The sequence below is a fragment of the Lolium perenne genome, chromosome 1, assembly GCF_019359855.2.
Source record: "Lolium perenne isolate Kyuss_39 chromosome 1, Kyuss_2.0, whole genome shotgun sequence".
Taxonomy (NCBI): domain Eukaryota; kingdom Viridiplantae; phylum Streptophyta; class Magnoliopsida; order Poales; family Poaceae; genus Lolium; species Lolium perenne.
Window position 1 is genome coordinate 133,781,770 of NC_067244.2, and position 14,887 is coordinate 133,796,656.

At 50.2% G+C, this 14,887-nt stretch overlaps 2 protein-coding genes across 2 annotated transcripts; both read right to left on the reverse strand.

Moving 5' to 3' along the window:
• Positions 1-254: 254 nt before the first annotated feature.
• LOC139829797 (benzyl alcohol O-benzoyltransferase-like) lies at positions 255-2,110 on the reverse strand. Its single transcript, XM_051333592.2, has 2 exons — positions 1,563-2,110; positions 255-1,485 (listed from the first exon to the last, which is right to left on the reverse strand). The coding sequence occupies exons 1-2, from the start codon at positions 2,007-2,009 to the stop codon at positions 544-546; spliced, it is 1,389 nt and encodes a 462-aa protein (XP_051189552.1). The 5' UTR covers positions 2,010-2,110; the 3' UTR covers positions 255-543.
• An 8,418-nt stretch (positions 2,111-10,528) lies between these two features.
• LOC127302869 (benzyl alcohol O-benzoyltransferase) lies at positions 10,529-12,408 on the reverse strand. Its single transcript, XM_051333582.2, has 2 exons — positions 11,832-12,408; positions 10,529-11,721 (listed from the first exon to the last, which is right to left on the reverse strand). The coding sequence occupies exons 1-2, from the start codon at positions 12,276-12,278 to the stop codon at positions 10,780-10,782; spliced, it is 1,389 nt and encodes a 462-aa protein (XP_051189542.1). The 5' UTR covers positions 12,279-12,408; the 3' UTR covers positions 10,529-10,779.
• Positions 12,409-14,887: the final 2,479 nt, after the last annotated feature.

The window sequence follows — 14,887 nt, forward strand, 5'->3', positions numbered from 1 at the left end:
CGTAAGTAATGCCGCGGAAGACGAAACAGTTGTGCCCCTGCTAGGCGGGCCGTTGCGAGGGCCGGGCAGACGACCACTGCGTCCACGCAGACGCAAACCTGGGCCACGTTTGCGTCGCTGCGGACGGCCTCGTCACTATGCGTCGTCCCGCTAGAGGTGGTACTAGATGCATTTTTGGGCCGGGAGATGGCCTTAGAACTTTGATACGGACCTATATTCCAGAAATCAACCTCACTCCACCTCAAATCAACACCTCAAATCTGTTGATTGCTTACATATTTGCATATAAACACACCATTACACTGCATGGCTTTTACAGTTTTACATTATTACATACACATACAATCCGTTGCATCCTTCACTTCGCTCTATCACAAAAGCACAGCATAGAGCAACACAGCTCCCACCACACACCAACTGCAGATTAAATTTGACCACTGACTAACTACTACTCCAACTTCACTAACCAAGAACCACGCGACGCAATTGCGGATAGCGAAACGGACAGGCGACGGGACAGCGCACGCACGCAAGCTAGCTGATTCAGAGCGCAGATTTGATCATGGCGGGGAACGTATCGGCGACGTCGACGGCCGGGCGTAGCAGCTTTCCCATCTCCTCCACGAACTTGTCCATGGCGGGGCCGGGCAGGCACATGGGGATCACGATGCCGTCCTCGCCCTTGGCGTTTTTGAACGGGATGAGGAAGCTGGCAACGCCGGGGATGGCGCCCACGCCGCCCTTCGCCGGACCTCCGTACACGGCCCTCCCCCACCCGAAGTCCAGGTCGCCGAAGCCGGCCTTGGTCACGTCCGACGCCAGGTACGCGCGCACCACCGTGAAGTGCGGCCGCCCGCGCTGCACCATCAGGTCCGCCACCGACCGCATGTACTCGCCGTCCACCTCCCCCTTGGCCTCCTTCACCAGCCGCACGGCGTAGCTCAGGGGCCTCGCGCACAGCTCGCCCGCGGCCGAAACGGCCACCGGGAAGGCGAACGCGTTGCCGTAGTAGCCGCTCGGGATGGCGCTCTGCTTGCCCTTGCCGCCGCGGGCGTTGACGATGCAGATCATCCGCATCTCCTCGTCGGCGTCGGGGGCCAGCGCCACGGTGCGGCACTTCCATAGGCAGCCAGTGAGGACCTCGAATGTGGTGGCGCGCTTCCGGAGGCCCGGCGCCAGGTGGGACCGGATGGCGGCGACCTCCTTGGCCCCGAAGAAGAAGGAGCGGTGCGCCATGTCGTCGAGCGGAATGATGGTCCCATTGGTGTCCGGCACCTCGTCGTACTCCCGGTGAGCGAAGCCAGGGCGCGGCGGGTTCCGCGCCTCCAGCAGCTCTCGCCTCCACACCGGGAGCACGGACGGCACCGCGGCGCCCCGGGCAAGTTCTGCCACTGCGGCCAGAAATTGCACCAGCCCCTGCGCGTCTGACATCGTGTGCATCAGCCGCACCGCCAGGATGAAGCCTCCGCACGACAGCCGGGTCACCTGCACGCACGTACCACAGTGAGCCACGCATGCATCGAAAATGCTTCCACGTACACGCAAACTGCAAGGAAATTTACCTGGAAGAGGAGGAGCGGGGTGCCAAGGACTTCGGACGAGCCGGGGACGTCGAAGACGAGCTCCTCGAGTCCCGGGAAGGGCGGCTGCAGGGCGTCACCGAAGTGCTCGAGGCGGACGTCGGCGTCGGCCTCGATGAACAGCACGCCCTCGCCGGTGCAGTCGACGGCGAGCTTGCGGCCCTCGAGCTCCCTCAGCCGGCCGGCGAACGGGTAGTAGTGCACGAGCGCCCTGGCCACGGCGTCCCGGACCACTGCCGCGGGGTCCCTGCCGCTCATGAACGCGTTGCGGCGGTAGAACTGGATGACAGGGATGTGGAACCGCAGACCGTCCTGGTCGTCGATGTCGGAGAGCCGCTTCAGCTCCCGCGGCGTCGGCCCCGCCGGCGCCACCAGCTCCGCCGCCTTCCTCCGCACCGTGAACTTCAACGACGCTGCCGAGCCCGCCATGAGCACTGCCTCAGCTATTGCACGAGTGGAAGGATGAGCTAGGATAGAGGTGATCGAGGGTGCGGGGGCGAGCTCGTGTGTTTGTGGAGAAATGGAGGGGTAGGGCACTATATATACACCCGCAGCTACTCTGGAAGTGACACTGACAGTGAGATAGTATACTCCAATGTACTCACTTTGTATGTGTTAGCAATTGGGTTGAAATTAGCGGGCAGTTCACTGACACTGATTTTTTTTTTCTTACTATGATTTGCTAGTGTGGACGAGCAACGGGGGGCATCACATCGATGACTGACTTGACCACGGCCAACGCGGTGGGTCGGGGGCGCGTGCTGCGGAAGTCGCCATTCATTTGTGAGCAAGCGGGACTCCGGCTCCATCGACCGCTCAACGTCCAGCAGTGCCGTTTGACTTTGAATTGGATGGCCCAGATTGAGAGATGGGGATGGGCAGAACGATTTCGGGGGAACATGAATACTCCCTCCAATTCATCTTAGTTGTTTCTAATGTAGATGTATATAGATATATATTAGTTTTAGATACATCCATACTAGTGTCAAGTAATATGAATCCGAGGGTGTATTAGAATTTCCTTACAAATAAAAGCGGTCTGGGATTTTTTTTCATGCAAGCGGCCATAAAATTCACCCAAGATATTGTAGAGCTGATCAAACGTGAACCGAATCACGACGGCCGATCTAAGCCTCATGGAGAATGCAACAAGAAATTGGTATGAGAAGATCATTTCTCGCCATTTTATATGTTCGTACGAACTATGGTTGATTTGTGGTTGTTTTGGTACTTTCATACTAGGCGCCAGGTTATTAAATTTGAAACCATACATTTCATTTGGTTAATTATTTATTTGTGTAAATTGTATTTAAATTTAGCAAATAGTGTTGTGTATATTTATAAAGAGAATCAAAATAATAAAAAATATTCCTAAGGTGGACACAGACTATCCGTTTGGGGGGCCTGTTGGATGCAGAGGCGGATAGACCACGGACAAGACTGCTTTGCCCTTCCAAAACGGACAAATGCGGAGTGGCCGCAGACTAAATTGGAAGATATGATACCACACTAAATTGAAGATACTCTGATGCCCAAACGGAATAACAAGAAGCAGATATGACACCACACTGTAGTTTCATGCAAGGTGCAGCCCATTGCTGGCCAGTCGTTCATATTTTCCAATTACTGGAGCAGACAATGGGTAACCGACCAACTCTATTATCTTGTACTCCCTAATGTAACATTATTAGTTTTTAGTATATTTAAATTTTAGATTTGATACTTTGATGCCTCATAAAGATGGAATATTTTTCAGTGGGACCGTGCTTGGAAAACACGTGCAAACTACCTAAGCTTGCATAGTTAGCAGTAGCAGAGCGTACGGTTTCTTTCTTCTCTTTACTGATCGATGTGGAAATAACCTGCCAACTGCCCAGTCATGAGAACGGAAAGGAAAGACCTACGGAGTAGTAACCAGTCATTTGTTCGTGAGACCAAGTATATTGTATGGAAAACACTAGCGGTTGCCCCCATATTGTATTGTAGTGCTCAAGTAGACAAGGAAGTGGTCTGACTAGCCCAAGTCGTTATAAATATATCAGTCATGTCACTGGCTGAAACGAAACTGATGCCACTTTCAACCACCCTGGAATAACATAAACGAGAATAAGTTGAGGACTAGACTAGGTTGCTTTGGATACTGACAACGTTACTATACTGTGTGGGACTTGACCTCCTTTTATGTAGACGTGGGGAAAGACTTGTGACCAAAAGACCAGACGAACTAGATACATACTTTCACAAGAAAAGGAAGACATCATTCTCGAAGTTCCGTGTGCTTTTCGAAGGGGAATTTGCACTGATTTTATAGATGAAACTTCCGCATATTTTCTATGTACAGTAGTTTGTTTCAACTATTTTTTTAATCCTCCCTTCAGCCTAAACACCTGTCACAGATTTACACAAATATAGACTAAAATCTGTCTAGATTCGCAAACCTGTACTTAGAGCCAGGGGAAGTATACAATTGAAGAGTACCCCCTCCTAGCTTATGCACATGAAGTTACACACAACCTAGTTAGTACAATGTTTTTCTTGAAGCAAGGCAAACTATTTGCCATTTTTATTAAATAATATGAAGCTTAGAGGTTTCACACAAATGCCTAGGCCAAGTCTAAGACTTCAGCTACTCTCCTAATATAGCATTACACACAAATTTTGCCAGCCCCACAAGGTACTCTCTTCTTTGATCTTAATGATAAGCATCGTCGTCGATGATGCGCGGTTGTGGAAGACCCTAGAATTTCTCTCTTTCCAGACTTCCAAAGACACAAGTATGAGTATTGAAGCCATGGATTTCCTAATGCCTTCTTGTTCCAAAGCCAACTTCTCACATCAATCTTTCACGCAATCTTCATTTTCCAGTAATGTTGTATATATGTCTTGTCAACCAAACCAAGGAAAGAGAGCATTTCAAATGTGAATGGTGCACCGAAATTTGCAGAAAAAGTACGATACAAATTCTTGCACTTGATTGCAAAGTGGGCAATTGCCACAATTTGACTATTTTCTTTTAACCAGTCTATCCGCCATCCAAATTTTGTTTTGCAGGAACAACCATGCAAAGAATTTGCATTTAGGTGGGGCCTAAACCTTCCATATCATGCCTTCAAGCATTGAGTGAATTAAGTTTTCAAATTTCTTTGTGTTAGCCCGTAAAGCAGAGTAGTGCCCATCATTGGTGAATTTCCATGTTATAGCGTCTTTAATATCCATAGTGAGCTCGATGTTGCCGACCATCTCCCAAAAAGTGATAAATTGTTGGATGTGATAAAAAAGATGGCCATGTGAGAAAATCAACTTGACTAGCCCACACCTTGTTCTTTGAGAGCCTTCTTAACCGTGGAGTTATTTTTTCTTTGATATCTCAAAGATTTTTGGTGTGGCATCTTTGGTCTAAGGACATCAAGCCATGCGGAGAATTTTCTTTCTCTCAATATCCCACTTTCAAAATTGTAGTCGTGTCAAAGATATATCTATCTTGATTTTTTTGCATGAGTTCCCAAGCCTAATCCAAACCTTTGATTTGTCCGTACATTCGAGCCATAGCCACCAAAGTGGAAGAGCAGTTGCAAACTTTTCAAGGTTCAAAATGAAAAGACTGCCAAGTTTTGTTGGGCGGAAAACAATCTCACCTTGCACTTCCCCTAGAAGCCTTATCACAATAGGCCAACAAGTATGCACGAAGGAGGCTTTTAATATTTTTGGGGACCTTCACCGCAAGGTCTAGGGAGATGATGTGGTAGATGGCTTGCAAAGGGAGGATGGCATAGACAAACACATGACAACCAGCTATAGTCACATTTTTCCAACTTAACAAAGCAAGCTTGCTGGCAATTTTATCCTCAAGATGTTGTACATCAACCATGGGGGGGGGGGGGGGGGGTAGATGGATAGAGGAAGCCCTAAATATCACAAAGGGAAAGTTCCCAAGTGGCTGGGAAGTATTGTAGGATGTCATCGAGATCAATATCCTCACAGCTAATAGGTGCAACAAGGCTCTTTTGGTAGTTGGTGCTTAAGCCGACAGCGTCTCAAAACGAAGCAAGAGTGTTCACAAGAAATCAAATATCCTCTTTGATAGGTGCAACAAACACGACCACATCATTGACATAGAATGTTCAAGTATCTAAGTCTTGAAAAGGAAAACCAACATGTGGCAAAACATCATATGTGAAACATTTTCTTGTTGCTCCCGCGAGTGGCAATCAGGCTCCTGCCTCAGCTGCAAGGTGGTTCCCATGCCCTCCGCTAGCCGCCACGGCGTGCTGCGGGTGTGAGAACCTCGAATTGGATAACCGGTCCACGTAGGGTCTTCGAGTTCTTTGTATTTGGTGTAGGAGTATCAGAGGCGATGAGAATAAAGGTTCTTCAGTTCGCCCCAGATTGGTGTTCTTCCTCGAAAGAGCACCGACGGGCTGGTGTTTGGAGTCGATCATCGGGCATTAGGCCTGACATGGTAAAATTTTGTCTATGGCTGCGACGTTAAGTGGAGTGATGTCGCGGCGTATTGGTGTCCTCAAGTTTCGCCTCCGTGTGATGAAGCTCAGCCAGGTACGGCTTCGTCGGTGATCTTGCAAGGTTGGAGTCCCCCATCTCCGTTTGGCTGGAGCTAGGATGATCCCTAGGCCCTTCTCAGCACTAGCTTCTCTGGGACGATGGTCTTTGGAGATCCTGGTTGGCAACATCTTTTGGACGAATTCCCGACCGATGGTTCTACAAGCGGCTGGGTTTCTTCAAGCTTTCTACGACACGAGCTTTGCTATGCAAGAGGCCAAGAGGCGGCATCAAGTTTTGCTGGAGCGGCGTCGAGGGATGCATAAGGAAGAGTTCTTGTAAGGATGTTTTTGTATGAAATGGTTTCGGATAATATATGATGACTTTTTTCAAAAAAGGTCTTAAAAAGGAAAATAAAGAAGGATCAAGATACATTGACTTAACTAAAAAATACCATTTTTCTGGGGGAGCCCTTTACAGTTGTCTTGTTCCTCGTTCAGCACCACCCAACATGCATATCTTTCAACTTGTACAAAAACCAAGCAGTTTCACCAAATAACTTCAGATCACTCTGGCGGGACCCTTCTTTTAAGTATATTGGTTGTGTGTATTCGTAATGTGTTTTGGGTATTTGGTTGATGCAGACGCCGAGTGTAATTGATATCACAGTGGCATTAATATATTCTCTTTGCAAAAAAATACTTCAGCTACTTTAATATCAACAATTTTGTAAATTATTTTTCTTTAATTCCAAAAATAGTACATGTTTTTAAATATTTCAAAAATAATAAGGTAACGGTTTCCTCAAAGCTCATAGGGACTACTTGGTTTCCTCGAAGCAGACTAGATTGCTTGGTTTCCTCCAAGCCAAGGCTGCATGCTCCCACCAATTGCGTGGTAGGGTGGTCAATCCGTCATTTTCTACGGCCCTTTCTCCTGGCATTTCTCTCGCGCCGTACTCCTGCCATTGTTCCGGCCCCTCTCCCTCACCAATTATTTCACGCCATAATTTGCCAACATCTTTTCTTGTTGCCCTTTCTATAAAACGACCCACCGACGTGCTTAATGTATCTTGCGAAGGTGGAGGAGGTGGAGGATTTTGCGGTGTTGGTACCTACGCAAAATTGCTGCACCAACACATATTCGCTCTCACCCCCGAGGGCGACATTGCATCCTTCATCTTCGTCGGCCTAAATACATGGTCCGAGCAAGACACACTCATGGCGGCAAATGGTTGAAGGGAGGAAGAAGAGGGAGAGGAACACTGATACATCAAAATAAATCGTTGGGAGTATTATAGAAGGACGATGAGAAAAGATAGCGGCAAATAGTTGAGAGGAGAGGGGGGGAAACAATGCTGGGAGAAAGGACAGGACGGATCGGACACCCTACCACGTAAATGCTAGGAGTATATAGCCTTGGTTTGGACTTTCGAGGAAACCAAGCAGTCCAGTCGTCTTCATGGAAACCAATTAACGCAGCTTCGAGAAAACCAATTGGTTCCTATTAGCTCCGAGGAAACCGAGGTCGTAATAGTTTTGAAATATTTCAAAATCACGTATTATTTCTAGAAGTAAGGAAATAATAGTTAAAAATTAGCTTAATATCGACAATCTAGCTACTGTGAGGTCATTCGTATTTCTTTTTTAGACGGAAGGCTCGAGTAGAGCCCGGCTTTAAATTATGGCAGAGTACATAGCCAACAACAACACAGTTTTACAACACACTAACATAGACAACAACCGGGCAAGAAACCGCCCCAGAACTGAAGCACAAACACACACACACACAAGGCCAGAGGGTGCCCCAACACCACCGAAGCCTACCACCGGAGATACAGATCCACCAGAGAGGGGTCGCTAGTCGCTGTCGCGCTCTCTGATGGATGAATGGAGAGTGCGGATCCGGGTGACCGCCCACTCCACCGCCTTGCGGTCCTTCTTCCTAGCCACTAGCTTCCACACCTGCAAGTACATAGAAATTTTGTAAAGGGCATCAGCAGGTTGGCGGGGGAAAACCCCGTTGATCGAGAATTTGTTCCTAAGGTTCCATAGCATCCATAGCAAAGCAGCGCACGCCATCCAAAGAACCCGTTTGGATTGTCCCTGTTGAGCGTGGAGGATCCTAAACATATCCGCGAAACAAGAGGGGTTCCAAGGGCGGCCGAGCAGTTCCCTAACTGCACTCCACAGGAACCGAGCAAGGGGAAGATTGTAAGAGCAAAATCTATATCCCTTGTTTTGTGTGTTTGATAACAACACTCGAATAATTCTAACCGTGCATAAAGATTGTCCTTGATAGGTTTGCAAGGTGTACGGTGCCCTCGTCGGACACATTTTGATCAGAAGACTGACGCGTAGTTCTTAGGCTTTCTAGTTTTGTGTGTGTGTCGCGAGGTAACATGGTAGGAGAGTAAAAGAGGAAAAAGTTGTTTTAGCCATAGCGGTACTACCGGTACCAGGAGCGGTAGTACCGCTACCCCTACTGGTACCGCTCTGAGGTACCGCTCTGAGGATTGCACACGATATTGTCTCACAGTACAAGTGGCGGTACCTTTGCGGTACCATGAGCGGTAGTACCGCTCGCTAGCGGTAGTACCGCCCACGGTACCGCTCAAGTACCGTAACTCGTTACGGTAGTACCGCTTCGGTACCGCTCTGGTACCGCCTTGAGTCCAGTAAGGTCTGGACCCTATTGCGGTACCTCAAGCGGTACCGCGAGCGGTAGTACCGCTCTGTGTCCACGTGGACAAGTTCTGTGGGGATTCGAACTCAGAGCGGTAGTACCGCTTCCCAAAAGCGGTAGTACCGCTTAGGCCAAAACAGCACATAGCGGTTGGATTTGAGGGGACCTATAAAAAGGCCCCTTCTTCCCCAGCTCGTTTTTAGCTCTTCTCTCTCTCTCCTCCATTGTTGCTGAGCTCAAACTGAGGGGATTTCCCCAACCATCCAACCAATCTTGCTCATACTTTGAGGAGTGGTGGAGGAAACCCCGATCTATCGTTCTACCGAGAGAAAGTTCACCAATTCGTGGTAGTCCTTAGTGGATCTTGGTGGTAGAGTTCCTATTGTGAAATCTTGGAAGAAGTGGACCTATGGAGGCTAGCTTGGTGATGTACTAGCCCCGTAGGTCGTTGGGAGCCTCCTTGGTGTGGAGCACGCCCCAACCTTGTGAAGGAATCACCGCCTCGACCGGTGCCTTAGTGGAGAAGGGGGAGCACCTTTGTGGAGCTCTCTCGAGGAAGAAGGTGAGGCCTTCCTTCGTGGTGTGGCCGTCTAGTCTCTTGTGTGAGACTAGCACCTCCTCAACGCAGACGTACTTCCTATTGTGGAAGGAACTGCGGGAGACAAACCTCGCCTCGTCTCCGTGCCCTCCGGTTGTCTCGCTCGTTACTCTTACTATCTTGTTGATTCCTTTGCTTGTTGCACTTGTCCTAGGATCATTGTAGGAACACCACTATCGCTAAAGCTATCACCTTTACCTTCCGTTGCACTAAAAATTGAAAAAGGCTAAAACTTGTCGTAGCGCCATTCACCCCCCCCCCCCCCCCCCTCTTGTTCGCTACGATCCATTCAACAGTCGAAGAAGATGTGATTTTTACCTTCAACCTCCCCACATAAGGCACAAAGACCCAAGGACGGCCCCCTACACCGCCGGATATTCTCATTAGACGGAAGGCGTTTCCTTGCTAGCTGCCAAAGGAAGATCCGAACCTTTAAGGGGATCGAGAGCTTCCAGAGGTCACTAAAGTATTTCGAGGGGGTTCCTTGGCAAAGCCTAAGGTACAGCGAGCGCACGGAGAATCTCCCCGAAGATTCTAAGACCCAAGATACCTAGTCAGGCAAGGTCGAGGGATGAGGCACCCGAACCTCCCTCAGAAGAGTGGCCCAGGCCACCAGGTCTCTCCGGCCAAGCTCACGGCGGAGCGGGAGATGCCAGGTGCTGCCAATGCGGGCAGCGGCAACCGAGAGGTTTTGGTCCATGGCAACGGCGAAAATCGAGGGGAAGCGGTCGCATAGGGGTCCCGACCCCTGCCACCAGTCTCGCCAGAAACTCGTCGACTTGCCATCATGAACACAGTGTTTAGCTCCCAAGTGAAACATGTGCTTAAGTTTTTGGATGGCATTCCAGAACTGGGATCCTGGACGGTGATCATCCAACATCAAATCCTTATATTTGAGGTACTTACTCCTCAGAATATCCGCCCAAAGGCCCTGCTCCCCAGAGTAGATCATCCAGATCCACTTGACCAATAGACAGGCGTTCATAAGGCGCGAGTCTATAATGCCCAGCCCCCCTAGGCTTTTTGGCTTGCAAATCGCCGACCACCTCACCCAGTGGTACTTGCGTTTAGCACTAGGTCATTCATATTTCGCATACCACAACCCTACCTCGGATCTCTTGGTTGCCAACGTATTTGCATAAACCTCATTCCCCCCCAAATCTGCTGATTGCTTGCATAAATATTTGCATATAAACACACCATTACAGTGCAAGGGTTTTACAATTCGTTGCATCCGACGAGCATTCTTCACTTCGCTCTATACTGAGCAACACAGCTCCCACCACACACCAACTACAGATAAAATTTGACCACTGACTAACTACTACTCCAACTTCACTAACCAAGAACCACGCGACGCAATTGCGGATAGCGAAACGGACAGGCGACGGGACAGCGCACGCACGCAAGCTAGCTGATTCAGAGCGCAGATTTGATCATGGCGGGGAACGTATCGGCGACGTCGACGGCCGGGCATAGCAGCTTGCCCATCTCCTCCACGAACTTGTCCATGGCGGGGCCGGGCAGGCACATGGGGATCACGATGCCGTCCTCGCCCTTTGCGTTTTTGAACGGGATGAGGAAGCTGGCAACGCCGGGGATGGCGCCCACGCCGCCCTTGGCCGGACCTCCGTACACGGGCCTCCCCCACCCGAAGTCCAGGTCGCCGAAGCCGGCCTTGGTCACGTCCGACGCCAGGTACGCGCGCACCACCGTGAAGTGCGGCCGCCCGCGCTGCACCATCAGGTCCGCCACCGACCGCATATACTCGCCGTCCACCTCCCCCTTGGCCTCCTTCACCAGCCGCACGGCGTAGCTCAGGGGCCTCGCGCACAGCTCGCCCGCGGCCGACACGGCCACCGGGAACGCGAACGCGTTGCCGTAGTACCCGCTCGGGATGGCGCTCTGCTTGCCCTTGCCGCCGCGGGCGTTGACGATGCAGATCATCCGCATCTCCTCGTCGGCGTCGGGGTCGAGCGACACGGTGCGGCACTTCCACAGGCAGCCCGTGAGGACTTCGAAAGTGGTGGCGCGCTTCCGGAGGCCCGGCGCCAGGTGGGACCGGATGGCGGCGACCTCCTTGGCCCCGAAGAAGAAGGAGCGGTGCGCCATGTCGTCGAGCGGAATGATGGTCCCATTGGTGTCCGGCACCTCGTCGTACTCCCGGTGAGCGAAGCCAGGGCGCGGCGGGTTCCGCGCCTCCAGCAGCTCTCGCCTCCACACCGGGAGCACGGACGGCACCGTGGCGCCCCGCGCCAGCTCCGCCACGGCGGCCAGAAATTGCACCAGCCCCTGCGCGTCTGACATCGTGTGCATCAGCCGCACCGCCAGGATGAAGCCTCCGCACGACAGCCGTGTCACCTGCAAGAACGTACCACAGTGAGCCACGCATGCACCGAAAATGCTTGTACGTTCACGTGAACGTAGGTGACCGTGTGAGCTAGTGTTCCATGACAATGAAACTTAATTACCTGGAAGAGGAGGAGTGGCGTGCCCAGGACCTCGGACGAGCCGGGGACGTCGAAGACGAGCTCCTCGAGCCCCGGGAAGGGCGGCTGCAGGGCGTCGCCGAAGTGCTCGAGGCGGACGTCGGCGTCAGCCTCGATGAACAGCACGCCCTCGCCGGTGCAGTCGACGGCGAGCTTGCGGCCCTCAAGCTCCCTCAGCCGGCCGGCGAACGGGTAGTAGTGCACGAGCGCCCTGGCCACGGCGTCCCGGACCACCGCCGCGGGATCCCTGCCGCTCATGAACGCGTTGCGGCGGTAGAACTGGATGACAGGGATGTGGAAACGCAGACCGTCCTGGTCGTCGATGTCGGAGAGCCGCTTCAGCTCCCGCGGCGTCGGCTGCGCCGGCGGCACCAGCTCCGCCGCCTTCCTCCGCACCGTGAACTTCAACGACGCCGCCGAGCCCGCCATCAGCACTTTCTCAGGATGATTCTCAGCTAGTGCACGAGGAGGAGGAGGAGGAGGTTGAGCTAGGATATATAGAGGTGATCGATCGATGGTGCAGGCGTGAGCTCTTGTGTTTGCTGCTGCTGCTGCTAGCCTGCTAGGTTTGTGGAGAAATGGAGTGGCACTAGGACGCTATATATACACGCGCGGCTTCACTCTGGCAGCGACACACTGACAGTGAGATATATGTGTTAGCAGTTGGGTTGAAATTAGTGGGCAGTTTACTGACACTGATTTGTGCAAACAATAATACAGTGTGGACGAGGCAAGGGGGAACATCACATCACATCGATGACTGACTTGACGAAGGCCGACGCGGTGGGTCGGGGGGTGCGTGCTCTGCGGAGTCGCCATTCATGTGTGAGCAAGCGGGACTCCGGCTACATCCACCGCTCAAGCAGGGTCGTTTGACTTTGAATTGGATGGCTCAGATCAAGAGATGGAGATGGGAGAAACATGTTAACCCGAATATTCACATCCGAACCTGCTGCTGCTCAAATATTAAAATTGAAAACACAGGAAACGAAATCTGATTTTTTTTTACAACAAACATGGAAACTTTTTCTAACTGCATGCAATATTTTTCAGAAAAATAACATGAGAATGTGTTCTAACTGCATTGTCGAGGCTATAAGGGCGGTAGAGAAAGAGCAAAGCAGTCCCGGGAATGGTTCAACCATCATTGAAATGGGGAAGATGAATCCAACATTAGGGATTTCTGTTTATGAAAGTAACTCCAACATTAGGGACTTCCTATCCAAAATCTTCTTAGTTTTTTAATTAAGAAGCTCGCACTTTCAATTGTGGAAGGTGTAAGCTTTGCAACCAAATCCAAGAATTCGCTTCCCACATACTTTTCAAATGTCGACCCACCATCCGTATGTGGTCAAATGGAAAGAACTGGTTAGGACTTCATGATGTTGATCCAAATAGTTGGCATACCAGGAGTTCCGTCAAAGAGTGGTGAAATGAGGAGATCCACAAGCATGAACAAGTAAGGACGGGTATGGCTTCACTTGGAATGTTCATGTTTTGAAAATTTGGAAGAAATTAAAATGTGCGCGTCTCCGAAACAACGCATCGACCACGAGCATTCTTATTACAAGAAACAAAGAAGAAGTGGCGATGTGGAACAGGGGGCGGGGGGGGGGGGGGGGGGGTTGAGCAATGTAATGGCGCAAGAGTTGGCTTATTTTTTGGCTTGACCTTTGGTTCAAGCTTGGGCTTGTAAAACCTCTCCTTAGTTAATAAAATTGGCAAATATTTTGCCTTGTTTCAAAAAAAAAAATACAAAACAATACAAAGGTACATATTATTATATCTCGAGGAATTTCCAGGTACCCAGCGAAAACTACAGTTTCGAAGCAACTATTACAAAGGACTAAGAGAACAACATAAAGATCATGCTGATTTAGCTATAGCTTGATCGAGCTCCATGGGGTTAGTTCATTTTATACGAGCCGAGATTTTGTTTTTTTCCCCAAAACAAAAATGCAAAGCCTCAGCCTCTATATCCATTGATGCACGCAGTCCCACTAGACGATTTATTTGGTGGAATTATACGGTGCGTCAGGAAAAATAACATCCTGTCACTTATGCCCAAAACAATCAGCAGATATCAGAAACAAGGAAATGTACCGGCTAAGGATATCAGAATAACAAGATGCATATATGATTGAGTGTAGTTTCGGTGTAGTAAGGTGCAAAACTCATTCTGCTGATTGCCGGCTATTTATTCTGATTTTCAGTCCAGTTGCAGGAGCACACAATGGGTGACCGACCAACTCTGTTCTGTATATCTGCTCGGAAAGCGCCTACTCCTACCAGTTCACAGCCTATATCTGATGTTTTCTTGCTTGGAAACCACCACCGTTTGTAGATCGACTAGCAGCATCTTTGCAATTTCCGGTGAAGTCTCTTGTTCTTCTGCTAGTGCGGCCGTGCTTGGAAAAAACCCACAAATTACCTAAAGCTTGCATGTAGACTCAGCAGTAGCAGAACGTACGATTTCGTTCTTCTCTGTACTGATATGGAAAGAGCCCGCCAACTGCCCAGTTATGAGAACGGAAAGAAAAGACCTACAGAGTAGTAGTCACCAGTCATTCAGTCGTCAGACAAAGTATAGTAGTGCTCAAGTAGGAAAGCACGGGGTCTGACCAGCCCAAGTCGTTATAAATATATCAGCCATGTTACTGGTTGGAACGCTTTCAACCACCCTGAAAGAACATGTAACCAGACCAAGTAGAGGACTATAGAAGTTTCGAAGTCTTTCCTAGCTAGATTGCTTTGGAGACTGACAACGTTAGTCTAATGTGTGGGACTTGACCTCATTTTGTGTAGACGTGGGAAAGACTTGTGTGACCAAAAGACTAGATATACTTTGACAAGAAAAGGAAGTCATCATTCTCCAAGTTAACAGAGTGCTCTTCAAAAAGGGAATTTGCCAGATAGAAGGGAAGCACGGCGAGAAAAAAACTGTTCGCTCGCTCGCCCCCCCGACGGGCGACGGGCGAACCCTAGCCGCCGCCAACTCCCAGTCCTCCTCCCCTTCCTCTCCCCGGCCGTCGCCACTG